This window comes from Epinephelus fuscoguttatus, linkage group LG5 (assembly GCF_011397635.1).
Source record: "Epinephelus fuscoguttatus linkage group LG5, E.fuscoguttatus.final_Chr_v1".
Taxonomy (NCBI): domain Eukaryota; kingdom Metazoa; phylum Chordata; class Actinopteri; order Perciformes; family Serranidae; genus Epinephelus; species Epinephelus fuscoguttatus.
The window spans coordinates 11,207,721-11,233,951 of NC_064756.1; the positions used below are offsets into that span (position 1 = coordinate 11,207,721).

Genomic DNA, 26,231 nt, shown 5'->3' on the forward strand with positions numbered 1-26,231 from the left:
ATATTTACAGAACCCTGACATTGTCCCTGGTGTGGAGCCAGCAAACATTTGCTCAATGTGTAATCTTCAGGTTTACTTTGGTGCAAAACAATTTTGCTGCCAGCAGATAGAGCGGAGACGATATGCAGACAGTGGGTATTCACTTTCTGATAGGAGATTTGTGTTCCACAACAAAACATCATCAGTTTGCAAAATATCTGTCTTATAATATCTGAAAAGAAATCAACACAAACATATTTATTAACCCCTTTGAGATATGGGAAGTGAACTTGATTTCTCTAGTAAATGTATCCTCCCTGTAGAAGCTCAAGTTATCCCTTAAGTCTTTTATCTCTGTTACAAACAGACATTTACAAAATCACAGCCAACAACAACAAGCCTCTCCAGATGCCGGTGTCTCCGGAACAAACATACAGCTCGACTGAGAAGAGATAGAGCAAATCATCATAATTAGCAGGAACTCACTGACATGGAAAAGTTCATTAACCTGTGCACTTTAGTCTCAGCCCCACAGGCTGCAGCCCACATTCATGCGGCTGTGGTATTTGGATGTGTCTGGATCTGCCTGCATCAGTCATAAGGGATGAACTTTGATGCTCACATCACATTACTGCTTCCCTGTGGGCATCTTTAAAAAAAGAGAGGCAGGAAAAAAAAGACTTTTTACCAAGCAGTCTTGTAAATATGCAGCTTAAGGCTCTGTCTGAAAACCTGTATTTACAATGCCTTAATGCTACATGTGTACTCGAATCGGTGCAGGTTCTTTGGCATGACAAAGGGCCAAGATGCTCCGAAATAATTGTGTAACATGAGACTTCCCCCTTCCTAATAGACACAGATGTTGCCTTATATAGACAAAACAAAACGGCAGGAGCTGAGGATAAAGTTTAAAAACAATGTGCAACAGATTTTCAGGGTGGGAGTACGACTTCTCAACTGGCTGGAGAAATTTGAATAATTTGATTTAACAAAGCATGAAAGGTTTTGTTCAAAGTTCACTGTTGCTCAACATGAGCAAAAAGTATCCATATGTGCATAGGTGAGTAATCGAAATCAATTCTGAGTTAATATTTAACAGAGGTTCCCAAAAACAGAACCTCGGCTGACGAGAAGTAATTTTGAAGTTTTTTACTTGAGTGATTCCTTTTGATGCTCCCGTTATTCCTCTACTCCTCTGTGTTTCAAAGGCAAATGTTACACTTTTTACACTGTTTGTTTGGCAGCTTTAGTTGCTAGCTGCTTTTTGCAGATTCAGATCATGAATACAGAATGTAATCAACAAAAAAACGATGCTTTTAAAAAACAAATTTAGCCACCCAACAGTATAGATTCAAGATTCGAGAACTTAATTGTTATTATGCAAGCATAACAAAGGAGCAAATGTGTCATCCTCAAACAGTACATACTATTAAAAAGAAGAAAAAAAACACAATGTAACTACAAAATATAAGCAATTTTAATTATGAAAAAAAAATCAGAAAAGTAAAACTAACACGTGTGCGAACATCCACAGCAGCAAAGTCCAGTAAAGGTGCAGCATGACAGATGTGGAGTGACGTCAGTGGACTAACGTTAAGTGAATATTACATGTGCCCAATGATGGCAGCTCCTCAGTCTCGTCAGACTGAGATGTCTGAGTTCAGCAACGCCTTACCTAACCCATGAATAGTCCAATAATACACAGTAGACCTGAACTATTCTGCTCAACTGTTGGTACATTAAAGGGGAACTATGCTCATTTTTGAAATTCGTACATGTTAATCTCATGGTTTAAAGGATAACTTCGGTATTTTCCAACCTGGGCCCTATTTCCCCATGATTCAAAGATACAACTCGTTCTAAAATTGGTTCAGTATTGAGGGAGCCGGATGCAACCGGCAGCCACGAAATGAGCTAAAATGGTAATGGGGGCAAATGCGTCCCGTATAAGTTAGCTTTTTTTCGCCACTGACCGGTTCAGATTGCCAGTGCTATCTCTGTAGATAGCATACTAAGCGTTTCCCTTACCTCTAGGCTGTGTGACGTCATCTCGCGAGAGCTTTGCTCCACTGTGTCTGTAGCTCTCTCCACTCGTGGGACAGCCGTTTTCTTGAGTAAGAGGTGTTTCGGGATTCGACGTCTTCTCTTCTTCGGCTGGCAGTAGTCATCTTGGGAGAAGTGAGCACTGCAGACCCGGTGGTCTGCAAGGCACAGTGTCTGGACAGGAGTGTTAGCATCCATTTGTAGCACAACTAGCCACAACTTCAGCATCTCACCGTCCAACAAAGGCAGCCTATGAAAGCTGTACTGGGTGTTGCACGACATCCTTTTCTTGCAATTCGGATAAGCACAAACACAAACCATTGTTTTTAATCGATGCAGTAAAACTCTCAACTGTACTCTGGGACATCCAGCGCCACTCTGAGCGGCGCTCAGCATGGCTCCTCTGTTTTCTTCTGGCAACAAGCAAAGCTCTCGCGAGATGACGTCACACACAGCCCAGAGGAAGTGAAGGGTAAGGGAAACGCTTAGTATGCTATTTACAGAGGTAGCACTGGCGATCTGAACCGACCAGTGGCGGAAAAAAGCACTTTTAATGTGCAAACTTATATGGAGCTTGTTTCGCGGCTCCCGGTTGCATCCGCCTCCCTCAATACTGAACCAATTTTAAAACGAGTTGTACCTATGAATCATATGCACACATACACATGGGGAAGTAGGGCCCAGGTTGAAAAATACCGAAGTTATCCTTTAAGACAGTGGTTACCAACTGGTTCAGCCACAAGGTCCAGATTTCTCAATCTCAGTCATCAGTTCAAGGTCCACACAGTTTAATTCAGTGTCATACTTGTGTTTGCCCTGCTGTCTCTTAGAGCTTCTCAAAGTCAAGGACACTTCCTTGGTGGGACAGGTCCTGTCAAGTTGCGTTGGCACAAAGAACTGTGGATACTTCATGCCCAGTGAGGATACACACACGCATCCTTGAAAATTCTCTGAAATAAGGAGTCGGTGTTCAGCAGAATTTGAAGGATCCTTGACGTTGGATTCGATGGTGTAGCCTCCTTGAAATTCAGCCATTTAAGGATCCTTCCTCAACTTTGAGAATCACTGTCTATCAAGTCGCTCCTCACTCTACAGCAGATAACGCCATTAAAAAATAAAAGCTCTGTGCTTGAAATTTACCATACCTTAAAATAAAGTGTGTGTTTGCAAGTCACTTGTGGTCCATACAGAATGGATCCGCGACCTACTTTTGGACTGTGATGCACTAGTTGGGAACCCTCCAAAAATTATGAGTAAATATGAACAACTCTCTCTCACATCCAAAAACTAGAGCGCTAAAAAGCTCAAGTTTGTCATGTCATCAAGAAGAAAGTCTGAGGCTGCTTCATAGACAATGAATAGGAGAGCACCTAGGTGAATGTTCTGAGTATATGGGTGCATTTTTTGTTTCGGTAATGGCAACCTACGATAAAATAAAACTCATTTGGGTATAAAAAAAGAACTCAAACATTCTGTGACCTCACAAAATCAGACTTCTGTTCATTGTCTTTCGAGCAGCTCCAGACTTTACACTTGATGACATCACAAGTTTAAGACTTTTCTGGTTTTTGTCTTTCAGAGAGAGTAGCTCCTGTTTGCAAATATTGATTCAACTTTTCTAGGTCATGGAAATGACATGACATTACATATTGGAATTCTTAATTTAGATGGTGTTCCCCTTTAAGTATATTTTGATGCTGTTGTGGATTTTTACATGTAACAGAAGTGAGTCCTTATTGCACCACTGCTTGTCCTTGTTTCACTTTGCTATCTGTTGAAGTCAGAGGTTTAAAAACATGACAGCCAACAGCAAAGTCTTTCCAGATGTTATTCCCTCTGGGATAAAAGTCCAGTTTGAGGCGGCTCGAGGAGCCATGGAGCAAACAATCACGATGAAGCAGAGATCACATGGAAGATTTCGATAGCCTGTGCTCTTCAACTTCAGCGCCAGCACCGTCAGGTTTCGGCTTGTACATTTTTCACAGGCATGGTATTTGGATCTGTCCTCTCCAGTGTGCGTACCCACATGCGCATGCGTCCCGACGTTGAAAGAAAAAGGGAACGCGCTGTAACAGAGAGAGAAAGCGTTCCAGTAAACCGCTATATGTGCCTGCAGACTTCATGCCACTCAGATCCACTGTAAACTCCCCTGCGGTTTGCGTGTACGCGTCTTGTTTCCGCTACATTGTTCCGAGGGATGAACTTTGATGCTCACATCACATCCCTGCTTCTACCCGGGTGTGTGTGCGCTGCAGGCAGACGCATATTTCTCGTTTTCCCACGCAGTGTGTGTCACCAAAAGCAACGTGAACTTGGTTGCAACATCATTGTACTGTACAACAGGCTCGCTCCGCGGATTGAAGCTCATCTGTCGGGCGGCACTGCTGGTAAGTAAAAGACCCTTTCGAGCTAACGTGGAGAGAAGCCTATGTGAGTGTGTGTGTGTGTGTGTGTGTGTTAGGAGTTTTGTACATGCCTGTAGGGAGGCATGGAACAAGACTGATGTGCTGTAACTGGCCTCATTGGATCACAAGATATCAAATTTAATTTGCCTGGCACGAGCCTTGATTTGTACATTTGTGTCAGTGAATTTAGATTTTCTTTCTCCTTTGACTCGGTTGGAGAGATAGACTGAAGACTGGGCTGGAAAATACTTGGCTGCATCATGTTTGTGAAGGATAATGACATGTATTCCTGAATTTATTCAACCACAGACAGTTATTATGTTCCCTGTGATCAGGGGCATTGAATCTGATTTGAAGTGGGATTTAAGTTACAGTCTAAACCATGAGACTCCTGGCTTAATTTCTCTGCTCTCACTCTAATTATCAGGCACAGATACACTGGGAAATATTTTTGCCCAAAGCTGTTGGTTCAGAGGCCAAGGAGCTGCACTGGCATTGCTGCATTAGTAAGACAGTAACACATCTAAATTGTTTTGGATGCATCAGCCCTGTTTGTTGCTTATTGCGACAAAACCTAGATGTGTTTTTACACTACATAGCCTACACCTAAATTCAACATTTGAAAAGTACACATTGAGTTTGTTTCAGATCTGTTACACTGGAGTTTTACTTTATAATATTTTGTTGCATTTATTGGGGCTTTCCAATCTTTGTTCACATGGCAACTTGACTACTGTCTAACAGACCATGCCCTCTGCTGGGAAGCACTCCTCTTTGGATCACTCTGTTGCTTACAGTCTGCCTTTAGCTGAAAACATATCTGCCCTCGAAATATTCATTTAATGCAATTGAACTCTTACATGCAAGTTATTGAAGAAAAGTAAGCAAAGCACCACTTGTGTCATTTAGTTTAGCAGCAACAAGAACGATATATGATAGCAACTAAGAATGGGTATTATGAAAAGGGGATTTATTTTTCCTGTTATATCTCTTAACCTTTTATGTAACGATGTCCTCAGGTGAGGTACCTGAGACAAAACAGAGTTCGTAAAGAGCTCTTAACCTGCAGAAGAGCTACATTAAAGTATAAGACAAAGTTAGATGGTGGTCTGGTGGCTTTGTACTGCGTCTCACCCTTCAGATTAGGTCCTCTTGTGAGATGAGATCTCTGTTCCTGTCTGGCCCTGTGCCACTGACCGTCACAGCTGGATCAAGACAGCGTATGCCACGCCATAAACCACAGTCTCTCAAAGTTGCACGGTGGAAATGTTGATTAGACTTGTTTGTGGGTGGCAGGACATTTGGGAAATATTGCCACGATAAGGTTTTACGTCATGGCATAAGGTCGAGAAATGTGACTGTACCCATACTGCCCCGACTGGGTACAGATATTTCAACATTTTTAAAAAAAATAAAGGTTACTATGCAGTCATTTGTTTCTTGTTGGGTTCTGTTCAGTTTAAGTTTGGTTGGCACAACTCTAGCTTGCAAATGAATGTCAGGGTGATTGTATGGTTGGTACCATCTATCTGAAAGAAATCGATAGGCCTGATACCGAGATATCAAAATATGATTGTATGAGTGAAATATTAACAGACAGAAATTTTTAATCTACATCAGTGCCTGACCCTGAAACCAAATAAAAAGTGCTTGTTATGTTTAATGTTGAATAAATATCAGATGTTCAGTTGTTAGTGACATTCAGCGTGGCTGATATTGATATACTGAAAATGTTACATTAATTAGCTAAAAGAAACCAGACCTTTTCATGACATTTTCTTTATTGATGTAACCTTTATTATACTGTTCTCTATGTGTAATTAAAGTTCAAGAAAACCTTTGCTTTCATTAAAACATAGCGGGCATTTCCAAAAAGTAAATGATAACACGGGTTAACAAACGATTGCATAATGCTAAAACAAAAATACACGCCTTAAGTTATTTCTGAAACATATCTAATCAAATATTTGTTATCATTTCATGTGATTTCACACTTCTAATATCAAGTTGATACTTGCTCCGCTAGTCTTTGCTCTGTGGCTCAGCCTGTCTCTCCAGCACACCTCACGCTGAAGGTCAGCTGCCATCTCCGTTGCAGTGCAGAAATACAAGAAAGACAGATGTGAGGAAAAAGAAACTAATATATAAGACACGTGCAAACTTTTTCATCCTTATCATATGAACTAAGATGATCTTGCAATGCACATTATTCGTTTCCATGCGTCTTTTTTTTGTTTTTTAGACTTTAAAAACATGAAAGGCCTGCATCTCTGCTCAGGTGTTCACGTGCCCTAAAATATCAAACAAAAGAAATCAAACGTTTATATTATTCATGCTAACAAATCTGAGACCATGTATCTTAATGGGGCTAAAAGGAGCGGATTAAATCCATTTTACACATGTTACTGTGATGCATATTCACATAACATGCAGTCTTTCATTACTGTGTCCTTGAAGGGCCTCTCGTCTGCCTTGTATTCCCACCTGAAGCTGACAGTCAACCCTTTGTAGGGATAGAATACAGTTTTCTGCAGATCACCTTGGAAGTCCAACCTTGACAGATTACAGAGGGAGAGAGGAGGGCTGGAGTGAGAAAGGGGGTGGATAGAAAGTAACATCTGTCCAGTATGTAATACACCTAGGTTGCAGTTGCTGTTTTGGACTGAATTTGAATGTAGAGTATGCGCTTGTGGACAGCATAACAACTTGCATATTGATTAAATGTATCTCATTGTAGAAAACACGACTGGTATAAAACGTTTCAGTGACATTTTCCCAGTATATAAACTGCGACTGCTGTGGAAATGTAATTTAAAGTAGATCTTTAAATGACAGCCTTTTTTGCCGTCACTCAGTTTTCAATAAACAGCTTTTGCTATCTTGGTAGGTAAATGAACAGACATTGAATTTGTTCCTTTTACAAATTACTACTCTATTTTTAGGCTGTTGTATTTGCTCACTGAAGCAGCAGCTACAGGGGAGAGATTTTTTTCTTTTGCACAGATGTTGCATTTAATGGGGCTTAGAGATATGAAGCACATGGCAACTTGTAGCAAATCAGATGAAACCCCATCATATCCCCTTCGCAGTGATGACTCAACCTCGCTTGGAACAATCAATCCGGCCTTTAAAATCTGATGAACACACATGTGCCCTGAAAACATCCGCCAAATGTAATCATGCTCTGGTGAACTGGTCACTGCTGTGTCTCATGGATGTAACAAATTAAAAACATCTTATTGTTATCGAGATTTGTATTTAGGACAATAAGAGACAAGAAATATGAAAAGCTAGTTGCAACTTCTAAAAATCTGGGGCCTATGGTTCACTGTATGTATTGTCATTTCAATGATTGTAAGGGCCTTTAACCCAATCCTGCGTCATCACCCTTTCTTGTTGGAGGATCCAGCTCTAATGCCTCTATTATTTAAGTGTAGTCATGTGTCAAATCTTCTGATTTTTTTACTTGAAGGGCACAAGAGGCACACACAATGCGTACAGTTGGTGATGGGAGCTTTCAATAGGACACACAGCCCTTTTCTGCCCTAAGGCCCTTAAATGGGTTAATCCGGCCTTAAAGGTCCAGTGTTCAGGAGTTAAGGGCAAAAAATGACACATAATATTGTTACTATGCTTTCATTGGTTTATAATCACCTGAAACTAAGAACTGTTGTGTTTTTGTTACCTTAGAATGAGCAGTTATATCTTAATGCTGAGTCCACCATGTTGTTTGACAGTGGCCCCAAACAGACAAATCACCCACAGGCTCTAGACAGGCCATTCGTGTGTTTAAGTTGGCCACTGCAGTCTTCCCACATGCTTGGCACATGGGTGAAGCTTCAGTTCTGCAGCATCAGGTGTTTGCTATATATAGAATATTTTCACCCCTTTACCTTACCACCAGACAGCCTTCTCAGATGGTAAAGGCCTGTCCCTTAAAATATCTGACATAAATGGCTATCCTATTAGAAGTTTCTCTTTCTTCACTTATACCTCTGCTGTAAATCATTATCTGAATGGAAAGGTCATTACAGTCATTAGGGAAATAAAAGCATCGTTATGACGTTTTACTGTCCTAAACCCAGGTTAGACCACCCGGATCATCCTCCCAAACACTGCACACCATCCTAAGGTCAATGCTATAAAAGAAACAAGGCTTTCTGATAAAGCCTTCCAGAGTTTAGTCACTGACTTCCAAGTTAAAAGATGAAGTTATATTCAGATGTTTTTTACTGATAAGACAGTTCCTTGGTTTTGGAATCCTTGTTCCAGATAATACATGCAAACAATTAGCAGCAGATGCGACACAATCAGCGGTCGATTGCGGAGGGGAAGGACCATGGAGCCCAGAGATGTGTAACCTTGGTTCAGTATGTCATTGTGGGAACAATCTGCGATGACCAACTTGAAACGGTCAGCTGCTGCCAAAATGCAACAGAGCAACCCTCCCTTCCATAGAGCTAATTAAGACCAGACTGATTTCCAAAGTAGTGGGCGGATGAACATGCTGAGTCACCAAGGAGCGTGTTTGCCTGGAAGTGTGCGGGCACACACACACACACAGTATACTATTAGATTTACAGCTATACAGCTAAGGCACTGACTATAATGCCAAAATAATATCATGTCTGTTTCTATTTCAGAGACTACTTATTTCACCTAATTTCTTCAGTGGCATATAAAAATAGGAAGACCCATGATTCATTTCATTCTAACATCAGGAAGAGTGCCCTGTTGTCATCATTAAGATGATTTAAAAAGTATGAATCATTTGCTGCTGGCAAAGAAAGCTTGACTATGGAAGATGTCTTCTAACATGTAGTCTTGCAGTAGTAAGCAGAAATATTTCTCTATAGCTTTGGTGGAGTTACAATTATGAAATATTACCCTTTAACTGTTTCCGTATGTTGTGAGGCAATCATATTGAGCAATAGAGGAATCCAAATATTATAATGTTGTGTAATCACATTTAAGTTGACGTTTTGTTTCTGTATGGCAATGTATCGTGGTTGTAAGTCAAACAAATTGCACACTTGTTTGAAATTTAAAACTTAAAAACCTCTGAAACACATTTAATTTTGATACAAACAAGAATGGAGGAACAAAAACAAAGACTTACCTAAATTGCAAAATGGAAAGTGGATGATAAAGAGTGCAGGATGGAGAGCAACTGCAAGTACAATCAGTTATGAGGCAACTACAAGTCGGTTAATGCAAAAGTGAGGCAACAAAATGAAACCACAGGCTAGCGGTGAATATGGAAATCAGTGTTTATCGGCCTCAGTGCGTTGGTGCTGCGGTTCTCAACCTTTTTTGTCTGACTTATGCACAGCCCTGTGAGGCTCTAGTACCACTTCATCCACACCAGCCCTCAGGTTCCAAATGTGTTCATTTAATTTGATTACAAACTGGATGTTACCCAACACTATTACTTATATGAAAGCTGACATTGTGACAGTATTTTTCATACAAGTGGGCTGTCAGTGTTTGATTTGGTTCGGTCAAGGTTGCATTCGCGCTGCGTGGCAGAAGCTGCTTTTTATTGGAGCTGTTTACTCATTACATTTAACTAACTACTTCACCCATTATTGTTCTTGTAGCCAACTGTTTAGACAGCTGAGACTGCTCGCTTGCTAACTAGTTCCACAAAGTCTTTCCATGTAGCGCTTGGCAGCTGCACAAGTAACACCTGGGGTACAACTACTGCCTGGTTGGGATCACTGAAGGCCTGTGCATGTTCAGCATAGCAGGAATGGTGTTGCCAGATATCAGACAGAATATTCAACTCATTACACTCCATTTCCATCTTTAGTCTGCATCCAATAATTTCCATGGAGTAGGTGGATTCAGTTTTCCCCAGCCAATTACTAGAGACCAATGCATCCATTTTAATCCAGCATCATTTTAAATCCACACTGATGTGTAGCCATGCCAGTATACTAGTTATGGCAAGGTTTTAAGAGTGGTCTGGAGCAAAGTTAAACAAACTGCGATGTCAGGCAACACTGAGAAGACATGTTGAGTAATTAAGAGTAATAAAGGGGTCCTTTAGCTTTAGCAAATTCTTTGTCTGTATATGGAATTGGTCAGAGATGTAGATTCATGACACAATCCTTCAGTATGGATAACGAATAATACTCGTCTGAAATCTGGGAATGTTGGAGTTGACAAAGAGGATCAGGTTATTGGAGAAAAGCCACATCCCAGGATCAAAATTGCCCTCACCATGACTGCCTGCAATGTCTTTGAAAGCTTTTCTTCATAAAAGCGGCCAAAGTGTTACAAAATGGGCACCAGATTTAGCTCTTCTGACTGGATTAAATTCTGGGATTATGCGTTTAAGAGGTGATTTTCTATTGTGAGCAAAACGCACATGTGATTTTCTTCGGAGAGTGTGTGTCTGTGGTGCAGAGGAATGAGCCGGTAGGTGAAAGAGGTTTAGAGAAGAAGGTCATTTTGAGTCAGCATTTATGCCTGTGCTGACCGCATTTGTAAGGACTGTACCCATTTAGAATTGACCCATTAAATCTCACTATCAGTCTGTCAGGTCTTGTAATGTTTGTTCAGTCATGGTAAAAGGACATGCTGTCATGGTGATGCCTGACAATAACTCAGAATGTATACATCAATTTGAACGGTAATATTGATTAATGTGAATATAATAATGATGGTTTGTTACCATTGCATAATGCTGCCTCATATTAATGCCACTATCTCTAAATTAATGGTGATCTGTATTAATTAGCTTGATAATGCGAACATTAGCATATATTTCTACTAATGCAAAGTACCTATAGTATTAGCCTTGTGAGCCCTCACCTTCCTTAGGACTTTGGGAGGAAGGAGCTGTAACCAGTAAATCCCTGACAACATTTTCCCATGCAGTGCTTTTACCGGAATTACTTCCTGACTCATCTTTAATCACTCCAGTGTGTGACTAAGCTCTTTAAGTGGTCCGTCTGCATGTCTTTGGTGACCCATGGTTAGACTTATAGCAGTGCCTTAAGTACGTCTGTGGTGAGGGGCATTTCTGACAGGACTAAGTCTTCCTCTGTTGGTTTCTCACATCTTGAGGACTGTTGCCAGTGTCAGTCAGCCAGCCAGCGTGCCTTACGGCATCGCACAGCGCGCCGCTTGACCCCCTCCGCTCTCCCAGCCAGTCCTCCATCCGCCCCTCTTCCTCCATGCATCATATCACACACAGCCAGGTATTGTGCTGCTCCACTCTTGTGTTGCCTGTGGTGTCTGTGAGGAGGTACTGTGCCTCCTGTGCGTCATGCTCGTGAGAGCTACAGTATGTCCAGCTGTTGTGACTCACATTATGCTCAGGAGGGTGGGGGTGAGGAGCCTGGACGTGATAGTATTTTATATTGAATGTTGATGCAAGTGTCGGGCCTTATATGTTGGGCTGCAACAAATTATTCAGCATTCGTTATTAATCTGTCAGTTATTTTCGCGTTAAATAATCTTAATAGTCCCAGTGAAGTGGAAGTCGGAGCGTCTTTAGCTTCTCTACTAAAAAATGGGTGGGTTTAGAGTTTAGAACAATACAGAGCTAGCACAGTCTGCTGCTGAGCTGACTGTTGGCTTCACATCACACACACCTCTCTTGGCGTCTGATCAGGAGGAGACTGAGGGAGAAATGAATAAATTAGACTTCAGCTACATTGTTATGGAAGTGAAAACAAATCTCACAAAGGTTCCGCCCTCTATTGAACTCTATGGGTAATACTCTCCTACAATCATGAGCACACAGTCGCCCGCTGAAGTCTGCATAAATATAGCTGGCCATTGAGGACATGCCTACCCATATATAAAGAGCCCACAGTGTATTGGGCAGTATGATGGACTGAGCATCTTTTTTCTCATTAGCGACGGCGCTCACTGTCTTTCAACCTCTGCAAGGGGTTAGGCCATGGCTTCACCCAGTTTGGTGGCATACAGTGGGTTGGCTGGGGCTTCCTACTTCTCCGCTGTAGTGGCCTAGGTTATAAAGACGTTGGTGGACTATAGCAACCAGCCTTTAGCTGGTCAGGATCAATGTGACTGGGTTGATGTTGTATCATGACAGGGTGTTCATCCACTGGGCTCCAACCACTGTACTCATAGAGTCCAATAGTGGGCGGAGCCAGTGTGACATAAAACAAAAGTTATAAGCAATATTGCAACCTTAGTTCTGTTAGCACAGGTGGGGCCCTCTGCCTATGGGCCCCATAGCTCCTGTACACACTGCCGAGGGTGTAGGATGCTGATGCAGTGAGTGGGATGCTGATGTAATGTGTCTCCTATATATTCAGGACTCTGCACGTATTTGGTTAGAGACGTCCTGATTGGCCACTATGTTAATGCAAATTTCAGTGGGTGAATGTGTGCTCTTGATTGGAAAGAGTTACCTATAGAATCCAGTGGAGGGCTCCACTTGCACCAGTAGCACAAGGGTTACAATATTGTTACCTTTGTTTTTTTCCACCAATATTCAAACACATCTCTTTATCTCTCACTGTATTGCTCTGTTGCGTAGCTGTTACAACCCACGAGCAGTGAAGTGCGGTTTGATATGACTGGTGCGGCTAGCTAGTCGCACAAAGTCTCATTTGATTGGTTGAACTTTTGTAAATGCCCTTGAGTGTAGGATGAGTCATCAAACATTTGGAAGTGTTTTAATTGGTTTTACAGAAAGATAATGTAGAAATACTCGGATACTATTTTTGTAATACGTATATTTGGCATTTAAATTATCAATTTAAACTGGGGAAATTTTCGTTTTACTTGCTACAGTGTCAGAAAATCCCAAAAATGTCCATCACAATTTCCCAGAGCCCAGTCAGGCATCTTTAAAGTACTTGTTTTATACATTATACATTTATACATTACATTTTATTCTCAAAGTATCAAAATTGTAGTTTTTTATTCTCTTTTAATCAAATGATTAATCCATAGTAATCATTCCAACAGTAGCTGTGTGCTCTAAAATGAAGATAATTAAATACTAGCCCATATCCAAGACCAAGAATGACATTTCTGTATTTTGCATGTATCTGTAGTCCTACTGCATCCATCCCAGAACCCTCGTTACAAACCGTAGTTCTTTTATACAAATATCTTGGCCATGCATGCGTGGAGTTTCCTCTATTGGAGCTACTTTCAGCTGACTGGTGCTATTTTAGTACAAAGACAAGTAGAAAATAATAAATATTAAGATGGTTGTGCAGATATTCTCCTGTAGTTTTCATTTGTGATATTATTTTGTGCTTTCACTTCAGGGAGAAGCCCAGACTCGTTACATCTGTATCACTGAGGAGATAATCATCGGAAATGAAAGAGGGAAAAGGTAAGATGTCCTGTAATATTGTTGGGTTTTGTTGTTGTTGTTGTTGTTGTTGTTGTTATGTAACTTGTGACTGCACAGTTCCCCAAGACGCTCATTTATGTTTTATTTGGAAACTTAGGCATCTGTTTGCAATATTTAGGCACTTGATTATCATGAAGTGCATTGAAGAATATGTACTGATTGGAGCTGCTCCATCAGCTGCAGTAGCGTAGGTTGTTTCATGACTTTTTCTTTAAATGATACATATAGTCTGTAAAAAAACAACCGTGAAATATGACCATTTTAGACTGGGAGGAGCAGCATATTCTCACATTTGAGATGCTGGGACCAGCAGTTTTAGCATTTTTGCTCAATAAATGGCTCAAAAAGACAATCACTTATCAGATTTCTTGATTAAATGTCAACAAATTGACTTATGGTTTAATCAACTAATGAGCTTAATTTAGGCACTACTGTTCAGCTCTACATTGAACACAGGCAGAGAACAGTTGGATCCTGTGCCACCTCATTAAAGCACAACAGAGCTGAGGGGGAAAAAAACCTCATCTTGCTTGTTTCTTAAAAGAAAACGATGCTTTTGAAGTTTGCTCCTCGAGACATTCTTTGGTGTTTTCATCATTTCCTAAACAATAACTTAGGAAACACACACGACCCAGCCTAATATCCTGCACAGGATGGAAACACAGCCACTTCACTGTAACTCAGACACTGCCCTCTGATTCAGGAGGCAGCAGCAACATGAATCATATCATGTTTTATGTTGTGAAATGACGGTTTGGGTTTACAGGGAGGGGCTTGTGTTAAAATCTGCAGAGCGCCCCTGTGGTGGTGTTAATCGATCATGTGGTTTCCGCTCCCTCGCTGTCTCCAAGTTGGGGTGTGCATGATTTACTGGTAGATTTACAGCAGTATTACATTACTGTTGTTGCAATGTAGCCAGTGCATGTGCACTCATGCACATCTCAAAATAGATATTCAGCTGTGCACTCCTTCACTTTGCTATTGATTTTCAGCAATGAGCTAGCCCTGAAGCAGTGCCAGGCGTGTTTAGTACAACCATTTGGTAGTGTGGACGGCTCTGGCCCTCCTGTGTAGACCATGAATCAGGATGATTGCGGATAAAATGTGCATTGTGCATTAAATAGTCAGATATGTGTAACACAACATGCCTTTTAAATCTGGTTTTAGCTGTAATCTGAGCTCTCCGAAGCAACCGAGCACACAGTGCTGATGTGATGCATTGGGATTTCATATATCCCTCAGTGCAGGGAGCGAGTGTCTATCAGTTCAGCATGATCCTCTTAAAGTGATCGGCCTGCATCTGCTGCCCTTCTCGCTCTCAGCTGTTCTGTCTCTCTCTTGTTCTATCCTCCTCTTGTCTGTACGCGCTCTTGTTGTGTTTATACTTCCTTGCATTGATTTGTTTCTCTGCCACTCCCATATACTCCAACCCTTTCTTAGCTTTAGCCTAGGCAGTGCAGCTCATATGTATGTGTGTGTGCATGAGGTTGTGGGTGTGGGATGCCCGCTATGACTCAATCAGCTGCGGTGAAATTCATTTTACGGTGGTTCCTGTTTTACACCATCTTCTCAGAAAGTGAGAATGCTCTTCAGTTGAAGGAGGTGCTAATAAATTTGGTCCTTCCACTTCTTGTATCTATCACCCAGGATAACCTCATGCACTGTGTAGACATGAGAGGACCAAGGAGCACGTGAAGATGTCCCAGAAGGCAACTAAAAGTAAGCTCTTTTGCTTTGGGTGTTTAGTGTTTTTTTACCAGATGTTGTTGTTTTGGTCAGATTACTTGAATGGGACTTTTCCCTCTTTGGATATTTAGTAAAGCACTGTGTGTTATTTTAACATGCAATGAGAGGGTTTATGGACCAGAATACACTTTGTCACACATTCATGACTACATTTTTTACCATTATAACCACTGCTAGTTTATTTCATTGGGTTATTTGTTAAGACTTGAGGTAACACGTTGAAATAACCCACAACCGTCAGTGTACAATGACACTGCATGTTCCACAGTGATAACTATCGACAGTTTGCAACAGCAGTCTTGTTGCTGTGCCTCTCGCCACACAACATTTAGTGTCGTTTACTCCAGATGTTGTGAGAAAACACTAAGCTCTGTAGATTTTCTTCCCTTTAAATTAAAGGAGGGATATTGCCCGTCAACAATGAGCCTCTGCCAAGATTTATTTACAACAAAAGAGCTGCAGTTGCATTTGAAAGTTGTTGCATTTTGTCATGCCATTGAGTGCTTGCAGTGTGGTTTGTCACCGGATGCCAGTCTTAATTACAGTGCATTCTTGGTACTTGGTACGCTATAGGCTGTAAAAGCACTTCGAGTGGTCAGAAGACTGGAGAGGCCCTATACAAGTGCAAGTCCATGTTCTAGCATTTTAAGCTACGTTTTTATTAAAACAAGTCAGTGTTGACTTCGGGTGTGACACCAGCATCCGGGGTAAAAGTCAGATGTGTGATTAATCCACCCACCCTTCTTTAATATTTGTACAAAATTATGCGGATTTATGCTACGTTACCTCACTTGCTCCACTGCTTCTGTAATTACTACAACCACTAGAGGCTGCCGCCTAACAATCAACATAATAATAAGCTAGTTTTCAAGTCTGCCTATGTCAGAGCTTTTTGAATTGGGGCCAGATTAGAAAATGTGAAAATACCTGTGTCGCCAGCTGCTTCTGGTATCATATGGGTTATTAAAACCGTCACACACAAATGAGATAATGTAACTGTTATATCTTTCAATTCAAAATTATACAACTCACCACTCCTGAAAGTGGCGGCCTGTGCTGTCGACTTGCCGTGGCCATGCCCACTACCTAGCAGTTAATCTTTGTTGTATGCTTGTTTTCCATCTGTTTATAAAAACACGTTAATTTCACCTGTAAAGTTCCTACTTGGTACATGTCTGAAAACTGTATGATAGCCCTGCAATCATGAGGTGAACAGAAAATATGCAAAGTGATCTTGCTTGATTAACCCAATTTGTGTGGTCGTCCACATATAGTATATTTTGAATGACAAGCCGCGGACCATTTAAAACAGGTCCAGGGGCCACAATTGCTCCCTGGGCCAGACTTTGGACATGCCTAACCTATGTGGTTGTTATGTCAGTGAGAGCAGCATAAGCTTACAACCAACAAAGACTCCAGGAAGTCAATTTACCCGGCCAAGCAAAGCTCGAGAACCTCCTGTAATACTGCAACTTTAGTTTTTACACTTTGTTTTTGTTTGGATTAAACTATTGACCTTGGGTTGGTGCTAGGCCAGCTGTTTCCCCCATCTTCCAGTCTTTGTGCTAGGCTAACCAGCAAATGGCTGTAGCTTCCTATGCAGCGTGCACATATGAAAATGGTATCAGTCTTCTCATCTAACTCTTGGAAAGAAAGCCAATATGCATATTTCCAAAAAGGTTAAACTGTGTATGTATCCTCCCTAAAAAAAACTGTGATATCTCTCTTCCTGCCCTGTTGTCGATGGGAAGAATGGAACATTAATTCATTGCACATAGATATGAATTCATGGAGGACTCCTTACCTCATGCACTCACACACTCACTTGCAACCCACTAAATCCGCTCCTGGTTAGAATTCTGTCAGTATTCATTGTTCAGGACGTTTTTACCGGGAGCCCAAACTATCTACAGAGGTCTCTTCCTCTCCAAAACAAACGAACCTGCTGAATAAAACTGGTAAAAACACTTAATAAAGCAGTTTCATATTACAAATCCGTGTTTATTCTATGCTGTTTGGCACGTCATAGACAGGCAGCTCGCCCATCAGCTGCTATGTGCTTGACTATTTTCTCTAATAAGTTAAGAGCCAGATGTTGAATGATCCGCAGAGGTTTCCAAAACAAAATAAACCGGTAAAAACTCTAAATAAAGCAGTTTCTTGTTAAAAAAAATCTATAGTTTCTGGACGCTGCTTGTCATAGAGGGACTTCTTACTATGGTGGCCAACTCGAAAACGTTAAAATGCAAATGGCCCTATCTAGAGCCAGTGTTTGTCAGTTTGTGTACTGCAGAAACATGGCGGTACAACATGGTGATCTCGGCAGACGAGGGTCTGCTCCCTGTGTAGATATAAATGCTCATTCTAAGGAAACAAAAACACAACTATTCTTATTTCCAGACAATTACACACTAAAGAAAACACATTTATTATATTATTCCATCTCTGCCAGTATATCCCCCTAAAACCTAAACACGGGACCTTTAAATCAAGCTCACCAGTTTTTCCAAATTTCACTTGAGTATGTGACACTTAATATGTACATGTTCTTTAAATGTGATGGGATTTTAAGAAGAACAGGTCTTACTGAATAAGTAATACGTTTGGATACAGACAGTTTCTCACACTGAGTTTCAGTCTCTGCTAATAAATAAGAGACTGAAATAGATGAAGTGTTTCACATGGACCTCTGCAGTTATCTCTAAATAGCAAGTGGCACTTGCTAGAAATCCATTAGTATTCATTTCAGTGTCATTTTTCAGTATCCATTCTAGTACCGATACAACACCTGTGTTAAGGGGGAAGCCAACTGTTGAACACTGCCTTTTTTTAAAAGCTTTTATTTGTCGTTGGCTAAAAGTACACTTCATCATTCAATGGAGTCAGTTATTTTCTGTCATGGGGTCATTCACTGCTGCACCTTGTACATCAGTCGCCACAACATAGATGAAATATCTCTTTTAATGTGAAGATTGAAGCCAGCGTGTATTATGTGTGTATTTTAAATTCTTGTTCCTCTGCCTCTGTTTTTGTCCTCTTTGACTCCAGCATGGTGCCTTAGGCTTCTCCCAATCCTCCTCTTCTTCATCTCCTTCGTCACATACTACTGCTCCTATGCCATACTTCAGAGGTAATTACACACACGCTAACACAACCATTTCTTCCTCTCTCGGTCGCTCTCGGTATTGAGGTCACACAATTACAGAAATTTCTGGTAAGAAATAAGCTCGTGAGGTTTGTGCAGTGCTGAGTCACTAAAAGTCGAGAGGACAAACCCAGATTCTGATCATCCGGCGGTCTGAGCTGCTGGTCAATTTAGGCCTGCGCACATGCCCATTCTTGCACTTTCTGAGTGTTCTGGATCCAGTTACTGGCACGCTGTGTTTTTATGGATTCAGCAGTAACTCTCATGCCAGTTGTGCTGATTGTCTGTCTTTCAGCTACGGAGGCACCAGCAAGTCTCTGAACAGTAGCAAGTCGCTGTGTGGTGGTTGGCTAACCCAGAAGAAGTGGGAGAGTCTTAACTTTAAGTGAGTAATGGCATGCCTGTTTTTTTGTTGTTTTTTTAAATATATATATATATATATATATATATAAACTTGAGGGAGTGGATGGCTTATTAAGGGAGGAAGGTATGCCAGCTTTTTTATTTGAACATAAGGTGCCAGGCTCTGTTAAGACTGGTCTTTACCAGTCATGGAGGAATAGCATGTTTCAGTGAGAAAGAACAGGACTTATTACGAAAACTGATTTTCCATCTAAATCATGTAAGTTTCAGTAACTCATGTGGAATGTGCTGATGAAATGGGTGAGAGGGAGAGTTAATATAAAACCCAATGTTGGCTTAGAATGAGCTCTTGATAAAGTTGGATTTTTGGAGGCCAGACGACAGCTTGTTTGTCCTCCTCAGGTTCTGCCTTGTTAAGTAATCAATGTTCCACAGCCCTGAGCCCCCTCTCATTTATTTTCTCTCGCTCTATTATCAGTTTATTCAGCTGTATATTTACTGTTAGTCCTTTTGTGGGATCTGTTCTGTTACAAAATAGCGATATGGTATCCATCTGTGGTTTGTCCCAGCCTCCTCCAAGGTCACTGTTTATTTCTTCAACCCAGTGGACCGTCCACTGCCCGCCCTTTGACCTTTTAAGATTCATAATGCCTGCGCTTAACTCTTGTTAAATAACATGATTTGCATTCTCACATAAAGTTGCCGGCTGGTTGTTCTTGGGTTTTCCCCATCAGTCATTACAGTCACAGGGAGGCCTTCCAGGCAATCAGAGTGACATTTCTCTAATTAGACCCCTCCCTGGAGATTTATCCTGATCTCCTGCGACGAGCTAGCTGGCACACGAGGGTAATAAATGTCTGAGGGACTCACTGTCAAAGACAGTAGGTCATAAACAGCTGGAGTCTGAAGCCAGCGAACACAGAAAAGCAACTGTTTCACATATTACAACCTGCCACATTTGTCTCACTCCACAGGCTCTGTGAATGTTATTGTTTCTTTCCTCTCTCCTCAGCAGAGAGATGCCAACAGGGGCTTTTAATGAGGGAAATTGCTATTGAATGACATCATGAAAAGGGCTGGTTTACTTATAATGAGCCTGGTTTACCTGCTTAATAGATACCAGAACATTTGGGAAAGCTAAGGCAGGCCTCTCCATGTGCCAATATGAACACTGCGCTGTTTGGCAGCACAGTCAGTGTTGTCCATTGTGTGGTTTGATAGTTGTTATAGCCAGATTTTTTTTTTAGTTTTCCTCCATCCTCGCTGTCTTACGCCTCATTCATATCCTCCCTTCTCTCCCAGCCGCAAAACCTCCTGTAATATAACTCATCTATACAGTGAAAGCCTGTGCACTGCAGTATTGTGTTGTAATTCCTGCTCTGACATTTTTCACGCAGCATTAGCCGACAGACGCAGCTCTTCCTGAAACTGGAGGATTTCTTCTGGCGGGAGCATCTGTCAAAGCTGGCATTACCTTATGGCATTAAGGGCAGTGGTATGTTGACTTTACAGTTATCCCCGGCTTATTCTGCTCAGTTTACTCAGCACATGCTGGTATTACTGGTTATTTTATAAAGGTGTCTACTTTTTATGCATATATTCACTTATCTTAACATGTCACGTTCACAGAACTTAAAAATAAATCTTTATATGGTGTGACTGAATTAAAGACCGGACCTGACAGTGCTGCTTTACTGCCATAAACACAAAGTTCCTCTGTGACTTCAACCATGTATCTGTTGCAATAAGATTTAGGATTTATGATCTTTAGCGCTGAAGAACAAAACAACAGACTTTTATGTGAGTTGCACTTCTCTATTCAAACCTTTCTCTCTTTCCCTTCCAGAGCTGCTGCTACTAAAAGTTCTTGCTGTAATTGCAAATTACCAGGTGCCAGCCAACATTGAAAAGTAAGTGTCAGCACACTTCAGCCAACCTGGTTTATGATGCTAAAGCTCAACATTTTATTAAAGGGATACTTCAGTTTTTTAACCAGATCGGTGTCATAACAGTGTGGGTGGTATATGTGAATCAACTGTGGTAAACCACCCGTCTTGTAACCAGAGCCCAGATGTCCCTGCTTCTCTTATTGCGAAACTTGAAACATGACACTGATAACGCAAAACGCGTAATCCGGCAAAACGAGCTCAAATATGAATCAGCATTACGTCACTGCGCTTCCTATTTCTCACCACAAATGTCATTGGAAACATATTTTAGTGCCCTGTTTAAGTATAATGAGACAGTCTGTGAACAGGAAGTGGGTGCCATACTGTTTCCTGTATTGTGAAAACGAGGGATAAAAAAAAAAAAGGCGGTAAAACTAAACATTGCTGATCAAATATAAACCAAAATTCTGTTACTGTGTTGCCTATTTCTCATCTGTTTTCAAAAACGTGAGACTGTTTATAACCAGCTGGTTGCCATTGTGTCAAATTCACAAATTCGCCTCATGTCACTTACCTGCAGGACCGTTTATTGGTCTGGTGCGGCACAATGCTTTGTGGTAGTTGCAGGTTTTCTACCTCTTGTGCAAAACCAAATACCACAGTCCCTTTTTTCTGTTTTCTCTGATCATGTAGCATCAATCTCAAAAGTATTTGCATATTTCTACTGCGAAGGCACCCTAGTATTATGAAAAGACCACCTACCCAGTAGTAAAATACTTCTTTAACCTAGGACCTCTCTACTGATTTAAGTCCGTAATGCAGTACAGTGATAATTATGACTACTATACTGTAAGTCCAGAATTGGCACCAACACATATCTAATAATTGATGCTATACAACAGGAATATTTTCAACATTGATTGGTCGAAGATGTTTTCCAGCTGTGGTACACATCCTGTAATACGCTTTCAGTTCTGCATGACTTCATCACTGATTATGGGTACTTATGGTAGCTGTTAGTGCTTAGCCACATAACTGTCCCTCATTATGGTCAAGTGAAGACCCTCGGGTGCTTTTGCATTGATGAATATGTTTTCAGTTAGGGTGACATTTTTTTTCTCCTCATTGTACAAAACACTCATGTTTGTCTGTGGTGTTCTTCTCCGCAGCCTGGAATGCAGAACCTGTGTAGTCATAGGCAACGGCTTTGCCATTAAAAACAGCTCATTGGGAGGCATCATCAACAAATATGATGTGGTCATTCGGTAAGTACAATGGAGGAAACCTCAGAGAAGTGTTGTTGCTAGTACTGTCATATTCAGTTATTGTTGTTACTTGGCATGCTGATCACGGAGAAGAAGATGAATTAGGGTAAAACATACAATTTTTGTAAACTTGCTTTTTTGCCTTTTGTTTCCACTCCAAGCTGCATTTTTAGGAGGTGACTGTACTGTAATTTCATGTCTTACAAATAAAACAATTTCTTAACCTAAGGCCTCTTCATAACTACCGTCATGTTTCAGGATGGTTAGGACTGATAAATTAGGAACAGAAGGATCCTTGCTAGATGACCTTAAAAAGGGAATGCGGTGATTTTCCCTGCCGCTGAAAGTGGGATATAAATTTGCTTGGCTGTTGACTAATGACGGACAGTATCCGACTGTGTGACCGTCTGACCCTGACATCGAGCCGCCCTCTCGGCAATTAGCAAAACTTTTCCTCAGTTCTTTCAAAGGAGAAAAGAATGCGTTTAGTTTACTTAAGGACAAAGGCACTCTGCAAATCTGACTTTACAGCCTTGGAATGAACACATGCATTCTGAGTTTTTATAAGCCTCTTTCAAACAGCCAGAATTTGGCCTGGCCACAATGCATTTTTCTCCCCCCATCAGTCCCTCCTCCCCCCTGACTCACATCTCGCCCTTTCCTAATCGTTCCCTGGCCAAGTGGAGTAAGGTTATTGACATTCAGAATTCAATGCATGCCTGAGAGTTTGACGTCATCAGGCCTGTTCTGTCATAGAAACACGGCTAGATTCTGTTAAAGCCTGTTGAGAGTTAAGTTCCCAAGTGCAAACTAATCATTTAACCAAACAAGGTATCAGTCTGTGTTAATTACTGGATCAAAGAATGAGTTATGATGTGTGTTTTTAGAAGATGTGTTACAACGCTCTAATGTGAGTTAGTTACCCTATTTGCAGGTAACTCTCCCTTTTTTAGAGAGTCAGCTCTGGAAAGTGACAGGACATATCTAGAGGGAAAAGAAGAACCTGAATATAAAAGTATCCTGGTTGTTAATCAAGTATAAACCCTAGATCAAGAGGCCACCTTAACAATATTTAATTTGGATTAACATGATTCCTTAGAACAAACATTAACTGAAGAGACTGTATGAATCATCTGGCTGGGGAATCAGGTCACAGTGACAAGGATGTTTTTATACCTCTTACACTGTTACAGGAATCATGTGAAAGCATAATAAATGTCTGTCATTAAAAGTAATGAATACAGAGGAGGCGGGGCCCTGTTCATTCCTTTGAAAGTTGCTCAGTTGCGGTAAAGCTAAAAAAGTTTGACTTCAATGGTGTAAAATTACCTGTGTCTTTCACATCGTTGAACCCATAGAACAAGCACACTGGAGACTTTTTCGCTGGCCAAGCTGGCCACTTCCGTTTAAAAAATATATATATATATATATATATTTATTTAACCTTTATTTAACCAGGAAGTCCCATTGAGATTGAAAATCTTTTGTAAAAAAAAAAACCTGGCCAAGGTAACAGCCAATCAAAACACATTTAAAATGCAACAAATACAACATATAATACAAGAATCCACAATAAAACAAAAACTATTCAAACATAGTGGCCTCTCAAGAGCCCACTTTAGCCCCTTAGTATAATAATATGTATATAATATATTTAATTGTGCGGCTCTTCTAATCTTTAGAAATATTATCCGAACAAATGGATCAAATCTCTATTGTGAAGGAATACTTCGCACATCTATTTTCAAACAAGTGCGTAGGAGAGGGACGAGAAGAATAAACTTGTAGAAAAGACTCCCGCACACTGTTTAACTTGCAAAAATAATGATTTTAATGCTGTTGCAAGGTATCAGTGACTAAACTTTCATCAGACAGGCATTTGCTTGGTCAGACCGTGCGGGAGTCCATCACCTGATGGATCCAGAAGTTGTAGTTACACAGTTTGGCCACTATGTCAAATTGGCTTCAAAGTTCACTGTGCTTCCTGGGGGGCCTGGTTATTACTTCAGATAGACAGCAAGCTAATTGGCTAACCAAACTGCTAGCTTGGTTAGGCGATAGAACTCCTCGTAGCTTGGAGTCAAAGTCCTGACGTCATGGTCTTGCCTCTGTTTTACTACCTTCTGTAACTCCTCTGCAGTCTGTCATGGAGTATTTCTTTCATCAGCATCTCGGAAGCATGCTCCTGGAATTTTAATCTCAATATCCTACAGCAACAGTTACTTTGTTAGCATGTAAAACCTACAGCTCCATGAAAATGGCTACATCGTTGTAACTTTGTATTCCATCCATATCTATAATATTTAGTCTCTGCCAGCTATACACTTCTTCACCTTCTGACTTGCCTCTTTTGTCAAACTGTTGACTTCAGCCTGTGGTACTTTGTGGGCTTATGGGAATCAGTGTCCTGTAAAGACCACTGAAAACAGGAGTGTTGAGTAAACAACTATATATCTGTATTGTATTGAGCATACAACACAATATACTGCGTAGAAAGGGTTTGTTCCAAAGTTGTATTTTTTAGCAATGTGTGTTATTTCAAATGTTAGTGGGATTTTGAATTAGGTTTTCTGAAACTTCCTAAACAAAACCCGAAAGTTGCGGCCTCTATTTCTTTGTATATTTTTGGTTGGACTCAGTGACAAATGTGTGAGCCAGAGTTGCGTTTCCCAACTCTCTGAGAGAGGTGGCGAATTCAAGGTGAGAAAGAGTAGACACAAATATGAGAATCCAGGTTGAAAATGTTGCCTTTCATGCTCAAAAGCATTTCAAAGATCACGATGAAATAATACTGATTTAAAAATAAATCCCAATTTCTGGATGAATGATTGCAAAAATGAAAATAACAGTGAAAATTAAACAAACCTGAAAAGTCTTGTGTCCTCTCCCTGCCTCAGGTTGAATGATGCCCCAGTGAGAGGCTATGAGGAGGATGTGGGGAACAAGACCACCATGAGGTTCTTCTACCCGGAGTCGGCCTCTTACAACCCTGCACTGCACAACGAACCCGGCACGCTTATGGTCCTGGTGCCTTTTAAGCAGCAAGACCTCCGCTGGCTCAAAGAGATCCTCTATAACGAGAAGAGGGTACAGGATATGTGTGAGAATGCACTCTCTCTCACACAAACACACACTCTTTCCATCTCACTCTCTCTGACTTTCTTTCTCTCCCTCTCAGCCTCACATAAACACTCTCCATTTAGCTTCTTTTCCAGCCCTTGCCAGCCATCCATATCAGGAACAAATACTTAAAAGGTTCGACTTCAGTGATGCTGGTGCCCTTCAGACTTAAATGCAGTTTCCATCGCAGGCATCCTTCACTCTGCTGCTCCCGGCACCTCTGGCCTTCTTGTGCTAATAGTTGCAGGGTCATTACCTTCTAATTTGCACATCGATTCGGTCGCCTCCAGACATGGGGGAGTCATAGGCTCAATTGCATCTCTGTTTGTGCAAATGAACTCTGTGTGCTAACTAAAAATAGCAATCTTTTACTCCCCTTTCTGTCCTTTTGTTCATTTCAGTTTCACAACATCCTGTGTCTTATCTTAATGTTTTTGTGTACTTCCCAGGTCAGGAAAGGCTTCTGGAAGCCCCCTCCCCAAATCTGGTTGGGTGACGTTAATAATATCAGAGTGCTGGACCCCCACTTTCTGCACCACACTGCAGACAGACTGCTTCAGATCCCTTTGCACCCCAGGAGTAAACAGGTGAGAGATCGCATCCACGTCACTGAACTGTCACTGTGATGGTAGTGCCTCCTCCTTAGCTTATTGATAGTGACCATTCTGTCAGCCCCAAAGGAACTTTCCCACCACAACCTTCTCTCTTGTTTGTTCCCTTTCTCCCATACCTCCCCTTTCCCCCTTTTGCCCTTCAGTACTCCCCACATGAATGTTAACAAGGCTGGATGGAGCATCCACTGATTAGCCACAGCTCCTCGAATGATATGTCTTGAGCGCTGTGATAAACAGTTTACTGGAAGAGGCGTTTGTCTTGAATTGTAGCCGGGTCAATAGCAATTTTGTCGATCCAATTACTGCAAAA

At 41.1% G+C, this 26,231-nt stretch overlaps 1 protein-coding gene across 1 annotated transcript in view; it reads left to right on the forward strand.

Annotated features, from left to right (window-relative positions):
* The first annotated feature begins 2,959 nt into the window (after positions 1 to 2,959).
* The window catches only part of st3gal4 (ST3 beta-galactoside alpha-2,3-sialyltransferase 4), a 31,836-nt gene continuing 8,564 nt past the window's right edge, over positions 2,960 to 26,231 (forward strand). The window contains exons 1-10 of the mRNA XM_049576171.1: positions 2,960 to 4,409; positions 13,691 to 13,758; positions 15,427 to 15,498; positions 18,574 to 18,655; positions 18,966 to 19,055; positions 20,431 to 20,528; positions 20,880 to 20,943; positions 22,092 to 22,187; positions 25,085 to 25,274; positions 25,757 to 25,894. Coding sequence (XP_049432128.1) covers positions 15,477 to 15,498; positions 18,574 to 18,655; positions 18,966 to 19,055; positions 20,431 to 20,528; positions 20,880 to 20,943; positions 22,092 to 22,187; positions 25,085 to 25,274; positions 25,757 to 25,894 — 780 coding nt within the window. The 5' untranslated portion in view covers positions 2,960 to 4,409; positions 13,691 to 13,758; positions 15,427 to 15,476. The remainder of the gene's footprint in view (positions 4,410 to 13,690; positions 13,759 to 15,426; positions 15,499 to 18,573; positions 18,656 to 18,965; positions 19,056 to 20,430; positions 20,529 to 20,879; positions 20,944 to 22,091; positions 22,188 to 25,084; positions 25,275 to 25,756; positions 25,895 to 26,231) is intronic.